Below are 11,527 nucleotides of genomic sequence, written 5' to 3' on the forward strand. Positions count from 1 at the left end.
ATCACACAACTCTGATACTGAGCACTCAATATGGACTACATGTCCCATAATGCAAAGTATGCGAAAAAGAAACCGGGGTCTGATGTTGTCTGCCCCCCCCCCCCCCCTGCCTTTGCAGAAATTTCATGAAATTATCTGTTCCCCCTTTAGATACATATTCATGATTCATACCTGCACTGTCATTTCACTTTATACTACAACAGAACAACAGGATGGCAGTGGATTAGATTACTGTTTGTGGATGGACCTGGATGAATTCAAAATGGCTGCCAACTACTTCCTGGGATGTATTTACTGTTTCACACTTCCTGTATAACATCTCCTGTATGATATTTTGTGTTCCGGGTCATTTTCGGAACTTACGGCGCAAAATCGTAATTTCCGCCGCCGCATCGTAATGCGCATGCGCGTATACTACGCTTCGGAACCGGAAACTACGTTTTCGGGCCGCAAATTGCGAAAATAGACTAGAACACATCATTTCATACAGGCAATGTTATACAGGGAGTAGGAGACAGGAAATACATCACAGGAAGTAGTTGGCAGCCATTTTGTGTTCATTCTGAGTCATCCTCTTTCACTGAGCAGATCCACCGGCATCCTGCTGCTCTCTTCCAACTTATTTCCCCATAATGGCTGAGGATTATGAGGAGAGAGCACCCCCTTTCTCAGAAAGGGAATTGGGCATCTTGGTGGAGGGGGTGCTGGCAAAATTTCCTCAGCTATATGGGGACCCGGAGCACCAGCTGAGCACTGCAGCCCGGGGCAGGCTATGGGACAACATCGCAGAGCGCTGCAGTACAGTGGGAGTATCCACCAGGAGTGCTAGGGCGTGCCGCAAGCGCTGGGAGGACCTAAAGCGCTGGGCCCGTCACAAGGCCACGGAGCTGGCTGGCCTGTCTTCCCAGCACCATGTGCATCGTCCTCGCCTCTCCCCACTGTACAGGAAGGTCCTGCAAGCAGCTTGGCCGAGCCTCCATGCTCAGCTGGAGGAGCATGAGCAGCAGGGACATAGTAAGTGCATCATATGCAATATGTGTCTGGGAGTATGATGTGAGTGAAACAGTGCTGTACCATTGTGTGTCCCATGCCTCCATTCACCAATCCTGTGTCCACGTAGCAGTCACCAAGATTAAAAAAGGCACACTGTGGCATATGGATTGTACAGGGCAAAGTGCATTTTGGGAGTTGTAGTTTCTTCATTACAACTGGGTAAATGAGCCACACTCATGCATTCTTATTGAATTGTGCTCTGCCAGCACCACTACCATTGAACCAAGTAAATCATAACTGATGTGTGCATTGGATGAGCTATGGTACAGAGACTGTCCAGTGTGCGCATGGAATGACATAGGGTATTGGATGTTGTGATTCGCATTGCACCTGTAGAGTTGGGTTCCAATTGAGACAGATTATCATGTGCCATGGAGTCAAGACAGACTTTGAGATCCTTGCATCACTCTTAGGTGTTCCTAAATTTGCAAGGAGTGCCTACTGACAGACATCTCACCCTCAGTGGCCTGTATGACATTTTACATGTACAGGTAGCTGTCACAACCACCCACCACTGTTCACTGGTGTACGGCACCAACTTTTAAGTCAACAAAGCCAATATGTGGCACTGGATTGTCCGATGATTGGTGGGGATGGCAGAAGGCTAGACTCACAATGTAGCCAGAGTAATAGTCCAGACCCTATGTGGATCTGTGACCCACATTTGGCTTGTCCCATACAATGCTCCAAAGCAGATGACACTTGTCCAGACGTTAAATAGCTGCAAATCCATATCAATGACAAGAATCAATTTAATCTGGACTCTCCATGTTCTCTTTTGGTGGACTGGTTTTTGAAGTGCCACATGTAGCAGTGACAGGACACACAGATCACAGAATGCCAAAGTTAAGGTTCGGCCAAGACAGTTGCGTAAGCCACAACAATACACATCAGATGCCCATGTCGAACTCAATTCAGTATATGACAGTGAACATACATGTGATGTAAGTTCATAAACAAAATGGGGTTTGGGAGCACACTGCCTCACAGTCCCAGCACTGTTCGCCCCTTTGCATCCTGGTAAATGCAGTACACAGTTCGAACTCACTTCTAAGTAATCTGGAGTCAATCATCAAAGTTGGTGCAGACATAGCTGTAAATCTCTAGACACGTGTTACTGGATTGAGCGTTTCATAGAGTGCAGCAGTTTTAGAGAGCAAAGAAAAATCTTTTTGGGTTGCTGTGTGCCTGTGAGTGGTACTGTGACATGAGAGGTACTTGGCAGCATTTCCAGCAACCACAAATGAATTTGAAGTAAGTTTGAACTGTGTACTGCATTTACCAGGATGCAAAGGGGCGAACAGTGCTGGGACTGTGAGGCAGTGTGCTCCCAACCCCCATTAAGTCCATAAAGACTGAGGGGAAGATTTACAAGGCACTTGCGCCTCTTTTACGCCGCCATTGGGTCACTTTTGTGACGCTGCGGCGGAGCAAACAAAGCGCAATGCTGCTGGGTAATTACAATGTGATGCATCTGGTGCAGGGGCGCCTCCTAAAAGTGGCGGAGTGAAATCTACAAGATTTCACTCAGTCACTTTTAGGGCCATGCTGCGTCAAAACTCTGGGCATTATTGAAGCAGGTGTAAGGATTGACGCAGCATGTTAGCAATCGTGCACCCCCGAGCCTTGCTGGAGTGGGCTCGCAATTGGCACGCCACTCCAGCAAAGCACCGCTATTCCACCAGGGATGCATCACGCATCTGCCCACCCAAGCACCACGGTGTGCCGCATTGCAAATGCGGCGCATCAGGGGTGGCACACGGGTGGGCAGATGCGTCGCAACTCTTCTTGTACCCCTCTGCTGATTAGCAGAGATGCGCCAGAAGTTGTAAATTGGCCGCTGACAACTGTAGAGTGTGATCAGAGGAGAAATAAATCTGGCCTTGGCTCAGCTATGTATGTGTATCGTCCTGCATTAAACAACCACCACATCAGGATTTTGCTTACATCTCTGCAGGCACGGTTGGTGAGACATCCGATGTGCAGGAACAAGTCCGGAGCAGGAGGCCATCAGTTCAGTGGAGGCTACACCCTCTTTCCACCAGCGAGGAAGAGGAGGAGAAGACATCTGCAGGCCAGGGGGTTTTGCCCACCCGGGATGAGGAAGAACTCAAATCTGGTACTACGTCCCGGGTGGAGGCTGTGGACATTGTAGGGGGGGAGGAAGGACCGGACATCTCGGACCATGATGTAGTGGAGAGCCACTCACCCACACACTCTTCACCAGTGGCTCACAATGAGGTGTCCCCGGGGCAGGCCAACATTCTACCTGGGCCTGCCACCTGCCCCTCCCTATCTCTAGAGTCCCCCATGCTATCGGGGGCTCCAGCTCGATCCTCTGAAACCTGGCCCCCTCCACGTTGCCGCCAAGCTGGACAAATTAGCTCCGGACCAGAGGCACCACATCCCTTCTGTCCCCCCCCCCCAACCCCTCCCAGTGTTGTACCTCCTGTGGTTGTGCCAGAGGACTTGATGTGGATGGTCGAGGGTGAACCTGACAGGTCCGCTCGCATGTTGCTACAAGTGTGTCTGGAGATACGCTCCATGCGAGCGGAACTTGTCAACCTCAGCACCCACATCCAGGCCATGAGCACAGCCATGACGTCTTTTGTCTCCCAAACCCCTTCCCATACCACCGTCAATGTGTCCCCCTGTCCGTTGCCCCACACTGTTTTCCCCCGTATTCCTCGTGTGTCACGTCCCCATGTGGTGCCAGTTCCTGCACTAGCCAGCCGTGTGGATGTGTCCGACCCTGAGGATCTTGACATTGTGGTCCTGGAGGATGACCAGAAAGACACTTGACTTTTGGACTAAGACATTGTTCTGGACGAGGATTTATTTTTCCCCTTGTGAATAGACTGGTTTACCTGACGCTCCCTGACGTATTATATTTGTTTTTCCCCACCCCAATCCAAGTTCCCTTCTCCTTCTGCATTAAGATCATCATTTTTTTCCTTTCTCCCTTCCAATTGGACGGCTAGTTTTTGTTGCCAGATAAATCTCTTTGCGGAAATCTACTTTGTTTAACTTGTTTGACTTCATTATGAATGTCTGTTTCCAAAGATGGACACACATTTGGTTAGTCATGTGCTTGGCACATAATAATGTGTTGCTATGTTGGGTCACTCTTGTGACTGTCTCGCACACACACACACACACACACACACGTCTACATCGTTAGACAGGACATGATACACAACAGGATATTACTTTTGTAGATCTTTATTTACACTATACACATAAGGACCCAAAGACAAATTGGCCAGGTGATTTTCAGTGCCGATCGTGTTTGCGTTTCCGCATTAGTGGGGGTGATGACCGCGGGGAGGGGTGAGGTGGAGCTTGATGCCTCCGTGTATGTGGGTGTTGTCCAGGGTGATCAAGAGGTGCAGGTGCAGGTGCAGATGGTGTCTGCACATTTGGAGTCTGTACCTGGACAAGGGCTGGTTGTGCAGGTGGTGAAAGTGACTGTCCAGAGGTTGGTGGTGTTTTTGCAGGGGGTGGGGGTGGTTGGAGTGACGGTCCAGAGGTTGATGGTGTTTTTGCAGGTGATGGGGGTGATTGGAGTGACGGTCCAGAGGTTGGTGGTGTTTTTGCAGGTGATGGGGGTGATTGGAGCGACGGTCCAGAGGTTGGTGGTGTTTTTGCAGGTGGTGGGGGTGGTTGGAGTGACTGTCCAGAGGTTGGTGGTGTTTTTGCAGGTGGTGGGGGTGGTTGGAGTGACTGTCCAGAGGTTTGTGGTGCTTTTGCAGGTGGTGGGAGTGACTGTTCAGAGGTTGGTGGTGTTTGTGCAGGGGGTGGGGGTGGTGGGGGTGCCTGATCAGGGTGCAGGTGTGTTTGTGTACCTTGGCTGTGGTGCTGTGCAGTTGGTGTTACAGGTCTGGGGATGTGCTGTCCTGCAGGCTGACATGATTGTTCCCCTCCCTGCGTTGGCCATGAAGAGTGACTTTGGAACACTCTCACCATGCCCTCCATCATCTTCATGGCCAAGGTATGGCGTCTTGCACTCTCTTCCCTTTGGATGGATATCAGGTCAGTCATATTTCTAGACATTTCCTGCCAAGTGCTATCCATCCTATCCAAAGCTTGGCACATCCTGTCCACTCCCTGAGGGAATTGGACCATGTCCTGCAGGGACCCTGACATGACTGCCAAGGTCGCCCCTATGGCACGAATGTCCTGCCTCACATCTGTCTGCTGTTGGTAGAAGTCCTGCTCCCACTGGCCACCATCGCCACGTGCAGGCCCCCTCCGCAGGTGTCTGCAGGGATGAGATGAGCAGGTCCAACAACAGGGGGGTTGGCAGGTGGAAAACTGTGGGCAGGAGAAGGGTGCCCAGGAGATACCTGCACCGCAACAGGGCTGTTACTTCCCACAGATGGTAGAGAGGGTGTCAGGGATACACTGCGTAGGGAAGAGTGGGTAGGGGAACTATCATGTCGGTCCCGGACATGAGGGCTGTGAGGGGGTGATGTTTGTGACTGGATGTGTGTGAGCCGTGGCTGGTGTGATCTGTGCTGAGGACATGGTATTGTTTGTGTGAGAGGAGACAGACGAGCGGTGCTTGGCAGTGGATGTGATGCCGTGATGTCAGTATTGTCAGCCCCCAAGTCAATTGATATGTGGTCTTCCTCCTCCTCCTCCTCCATGTCAACGTCTTCATCTTGATCCTCCTCTTGGGCCTGACTTGCTGCCGACATTACTGCCTGGAGGATCAAGGGATTCTCCCCTCTGATTCCCCGTCGGCCAGCACTGGTTGTCGGTCTGTCATCCTCTCCCCTGGCACGATCTGAAACACAGAGGTTGCAACCGTATTATTGATTGACCAGGTATTACATGTGCTGCAACACCAGGGTTGTATTAACTGTATTAAACATCAGCAGATGAGGAACATGTGATCTGCTTAGGGTACCACCACAAATTACCGCTCACACCATGGCACTGAGGAGTTCCACGGAGATGTACATAATACTAGCAGACTCACCAGCTCTAGCCACAACTCGCTGTCCCTTTGCGTTCCCCCCTGGTGTATCCTGCTGCACCTGTCTCATAGTTGTTGTAGACATAGCTGTAGAGGGTAGAAACTACATTCTCAATGATCTGCATCAGCAATTGTCAGACAGGCATATGTGATACTCCTGGTTCGTATTTTACTTTGTAAACAACAACTGTGCAGAATGGGATCTCGATCTCTGTCATGGTTTAGTAATCTAAGCTGGTGACACACCTCATCCACTATTTACCTGAAGGACAGGTGCGTGATGGTTTCACGGCTGCAGCCAGGATGACATGCATTTCCCGGGATGTTGTCCGCTGCAGTGGTCTGGTCCGGTCAGCACCTGTGATGTGAATTACATGTCCATATTTTAGTACAACAGATTGTAGCTATGAGCCAACATTTAATTCTCATTAACCATTTGCGGATTATCAAGGACGATGTGCAGCATGTTTACCTCATTGACTTTACATGTGGGCACCTGCTCACAAGCAGCATTTGACAGCTGTTACATCCATGCAGCAATGACATCAATTAGATGACACATCAACTGACACACTTGTATGAGAAGGTTACTGATAGTTCAAGGAAGGGGATAAATGAGCCTGACTCATCTGCATCACACTGATTTCACCTTTACCATTGAGACTAACTTTTATCATGGGTGAAATGTTGTCTGTTAACAAGTCAGAAAGGAGTTCATGTGTGAGATGTGCAGTTGTCAGGGACATGATGTTGCCCATTTTTGCTTTCCTAACCATGAGGTCACAGGGCTAATTTCTGAATGAGAGAACACAGATTACTTATGTCCATTCTTTGAGTGTTCTCTGTTCCCATACTCCATTTCCAACATCATGTTACTACTTACATGACAACGGATGGTGTCTTGTGCAGCAGACATTCAAACCTCATTTGTCAAACACTCACCTATATATGTGAATACGATAGGAGGGAGGCAAGCAGAAAACAACATTTGGTTATGATCACACATTGCATATGAGGTGAGAAGCTTTGAGGCTTCCCGCCTGCACTGGATTATCGTGTTGCTCATCAGCCAATTCATTCTGCAGGTGTAACTGCATGAAGAGTCACCTTAGCAGCCCCTACAACCATCTGATATGTACACAACTGGCACCAGTGTGTGCCTCAGCCATACCTATTTCATTTTGATTTAACCATGTACAGTTTGCTTGGGATTCATCCTATTATTGAAGTGCAAGCCTGTTGTGTTTTGGTCAGTTCATATGACACATTGTTCCATTGTATGTCCATTCTGCACACACTTGGCATACATTTTGTGTCAACCTCTCAATTGCCACCAGGGTCTGATCAGCAATGTGTTCAAATGCCCTATGTGAGCATATTGTGATGCAGGACACCAGTGTTGTACAACACATACGGTGGAGGTGAAAGGCACAATTAATGAGCATTCAGCCAGGTTGACTTACCTTGGCCCAGCACCGGAGCAGTGTGTGGTCCCAGGACAGATGTCAAGTCCAACCTAGTAGCAGAAGTCTGTGCGCGTCTTTGATTCTGGGAGGACCACATTGTACCTAAAATGATAATTATGTTTGGCAACTTTATATTCCTGCTGCCACATGTGATGCATTCTATTTCTGGCACAGTGGATGAGCACAAGCAGTTCTGTGCACCACCGTTGCAGAAGTGTGTCATACATAATGCAATGAGTGATCCCACATGGGCCCACTACCTTGGTGCTACCTATATCACAATGACATGCCTATGAATCCAGAGGTAAGGTCCACCAGAGTGCAAATAGATTTTCTTGATTAGGTCTACAGACACTATTGCAATATAGTGGGTAAACCCTTTTGACTAGTTGTGGCCCTCGATTACAGGATTGGTTTCCCCGGTCTGTCTGTGAAATACATGTTGAGTACCACAATTACAAAGGGATGATGAGGCAATACATTTCATATTTTGTCTTTCGCTGTTCACAAATGTCAAATGGTAAAGGTGAATGTCCATTGACAACTCCAAATGTAATGAAGCAAATTTTGCATCTCTGGTTGACTTACATAGGTGGTAAGCCATAGAGGCGCTTGTGATGCCTTACTATGAATTCCACAAGCATGGTGGTCTCTTCTGCTGTGAAGTTCCTTTTCCTCCTCATGCCCATTTTCAGGGTCACTGTGTGTGTAGTAGATACAAACTCTCTGTGGTCAAACCTGTTCCTTCAATGTGTGCTGCTTTTATGTGTTTTCTAGTGCTGGTCAATTATTGTTAATTGGCTTCAGCTGGAGCGTGGTGGGGGATGGTAGGCACTGGCAACATTCTCCATGCCAAAATGGAGCAGTTGGCTGGGATTGGCTGCAGTGTGTCAGCTGATCAATGGTGGGGGATGGTACACACTTGGACAGGTGTTTATCCTTGGCTAACATGGCCAACTGACAAAATCGGCCCGTAATCGGATTTTCCGGCCCGTAATTAGAAATTACGGCACCGTATCGGAAAGTGCGGGCCGGATTCGTAAAGTCCGCCAAAGTGCCGTAAATTCCGGCCCGGTGGCGGAAAATACGGCCCGGCGGCGGACGTAAAATTAGTAGTCCTAAGTCTATTCTGTGAATACCGAAAGTAGTAAGTTCATTCTGTGAATCCCAATAGTAGTAAGTTCCTTCTGTGAATGCCGAAAGTAGTAAGTGCATTCTGTGAATACCAAAATGGTAGTAAGTTTAGGATTTAGTCTTAAATTCGTTCTGTGAATTGGGCCCAGAGGGCCTGATTTAGATTTTGGTGGATGGGTAGCTGCATCAAAACATATCCGGTCCACTGAAATATAAATCCCATTATGTCCTATGGGATTTATATTTTTGCCATCATAATGTACCAGCAAGGCTACTTTAGTATATATGTGTGTGTGTGTGTGTGTATATATATGTATATATATATATATATATATATATATATATATACACACACACACACACACACTGGAGAGGTTTCTACTGAACAGTTATTTCTACTAATGCAGTGTTTAATTTGTTTAAAAACAATAAAGGGCCAGGCCTTAAACAGGGTGTGCGGGCGCTGTGCTCGACTCAACAGTGAGGATCTGAACACTTTATATAGTACAGCTCTGCATTCAGATGTTTCCTGAATAGCAAGTGGGGGCATGCCCAGGGGTGTACCTACTGTTGGTGCAGTAAGTGCAGTGACACCGTGGTCCATTGAACCCTGATACTTGCTGTTCTTAAAACCCCAACAACAATCAAAAGGGCTATTCCCTTGCTTGCTCCAGGGCTCATGACTTCCTTACTACGCTACTGGCATAGCCATAAGTTGTTGAAAGGATACACCACCCTTCTTAGCCTTCCTCAGTAAGGCCAGCTGATCAGTGCTTAATTTATAAAAGAAAGAATGCAGGTGCCCAAAGCTCTGTTCAGAATCTCTCTGCATGGTGATAAATAAAGCCGTAAGTCTTAAATCCACTTTGTGCCTCATTAACTAATAGACCCTACCTGTGTCTTTATCTCACTCTTAAATTTTTCTGCTTTTTCCCTTTGTGAAGTTTTTTGCATCTTTCTCTTCCTCCGTCTTTAGTTGTGTGTTTTTCCCCGTCTTGTGCTCTGTAAATACCTGATGTGGAAAAATAAGAGCAGGTCCACAAAAAGGAGTGCCTGTGGGCTCAACCGGAAACTACCTGCTCAAATTAAGTACTGTAGCCAATGTAGACCTTAAAGCGAGAAGAGGTGCGTATTTAAGGAACAAACTCTTAAGGTAGCAAGGTCTTTGATCAATAGTGCGATAACAACTTTGAAAATGCCCCTTTTGTACGGATTAAGCCTGTGTAATCACCATAAATGATGACAGACAGGCTTGTATTTCTTGATGCCCAATTAAAGATGAGCAGCAGCATTCTGGATGGCCTGTAGCCTATGAAGATATGTTTGGGACAGGCCAATAAAGAATAAAGTGTGGAAATACAGGGAATGGCCCGACTATCCAAGGGACAGGGTACCAGCATATGTCAAAGAATAAAATATCCCTTGGGTAGAGCAATCAAACTACCTGATAATGCACACTGGACTCACGCATTCATACTTCACCTTTTCCTTTTTATTTATACCATACATATACTCAATGATTCTAGATACAAATCACCCCTCAATTATAATTATAAACAAACCTGAACAATTCAATATCACAATGTGTGAATTTATTATATTAGAGTCAAATATCAATTAAAAACATTAAAAATAATACAGCAGAAATCTTCCTTCATAAACAATTAAACACACTATACAAATCTAAAAGCAGGAAAGAGACTCGAAATCCGTGATGTAATATACAAACATCGGTATGTCAATTCATAGGAATCAGAATATCAACCACCACAATCAAATAAATCCGTTCTGATACATTGCTCCTTGAATTTAACTTGCAAAGGATGTGCCCGGAGGAGTCTTTGAAGGACTTTTTATTGCGGCTGAACATGGGGGACGTAAACCTAAAATTCACAGCGAACTACAGTAACAGTGTAGTGAGTTTCCTAGATTTAAACATAAAACATGTGAGCGGTAAACTCGAGGTTGAATTATATTCCAAACCCACGGATAAAAATACATTACTGCATTATAGCAGCTATCACCCTCGAGCTCAAAAAGATAACATACCGTTTGGACAGTTCCTTCGGTTACGGAGGAACTGTTCAACCCTCCCAGACTTTTATAAACATTCAGAAAATTTGAAGACAAAGTTAAAGGACAGGGGATATCCTAGGAGACTCATTAATCATTCTTTTAAAAGAGCAAGGTTTTACAATAGGGACAGTAGGTTTGAACAACCTATGAATGGTAGCAGTGAAGAAAAAAAAACCTGATAAAATTGTGTTCATAAGTCAATTCTCAAGCTTGAGTAACAAGATCAAAAATATTATTAACTCAAACTGGGCGATATTAAATGATAATGAACAAATTAAGCTGAATCGCCCTATGTTTGCTTTCCGAAGAAACAACAATCTCAAAATGAATCTAGTCCAGACCTACAGGGAACCTTGTAAATTCAAACAATTAGATCTGACAGGACAGAAAGCTGTAGGAAACTACAGGTGCGGCAATTGCAGCATATGTGATTGCTGCATTGAAGGAAAAAGTTTGACATATAACAATCACACCATAATGGCGAGGGACCTTAATAATTGTAGAAGTAAAAATGTAATTTACTTTCTCATATGTCCATGTCAGTTAGGATATGTTGGCGAGACATGTCGGGAATTAAGAACCCGCCTGTCGGAGCATAAATCAGCTATTGCCAATAAGAAGTTAAATGCTCCTTTAGTAGAACATTGTATCTCAAAAGGACACACCTTTGAGGACATTAGGAAGTTCGTGATTGAAAAAATTGTAGGGAGCAAACGCGGTGGAGATATGACCATGAAAAGGAAACAGCGCGAGCAATGGTACATATCAATATTGAACACCGTACGCAAAGGGCTCAACTCCAAGGAGGAGTGGGAGC

The 11,527-nt window shown here is 46.4% G+C and overlaps 1 protein-coding gene across 1 annotated transcript; it reads left to right on the forward strand.

The window, feature by feature from the left end:
• Positions 1-530: 530 nt before the first annotated feature.
• On the forward strand, positions 531-4,068 carry LOC144818467 (uncharacterized). The gene is made up of 2 exons (XM_078675934.1): positions 531-1,014; positions 3,011-4,068. The coding sequence occupies exons 1-2, from the start codon at positions 633-635 to the stop codon at positions 3,853-3,855; spliced, it is 1,227 nt and encodes a 408-aa protein (XP_078532060.1). The 5' UTR covers positions 531-632; the 3' UTR covers positions 3,856-4,068.
• The last annotated feature ends 7,459 nt before the right edge of the window (positions 4,069-11,527 follow it).

This window comes from Lissotriton helveticus, chromosome 2_1, assembly GCF_964261635.1.
Source record: "Lissotriton helveticus chromosome 2_1, aLisHel1.1, whole genome shotgun sequence".
NCBI classification, from domain to species: Eukaryota; Metazoa; Chordata; class Amphibia; order Caudata; family Salamandridae; genus Lissotriton; species Lissotriton helveticus.

Coding starts and splice junctions, on each gene's coding strand:
- LOC144818467 (XM_078675934.1), top strand. CDS start 633: ATGGCTGAGGATTATGAGGAGAGAGCACCCCCTTTCTCAGAAAGGGAA. Junction 1,015..3,010: donor GCATGAGCAGCAGGGACATA/GTAAGTGCATCA, acceptor ACATCTCTGCAG/GCACGGTTGGTGAGACATCC.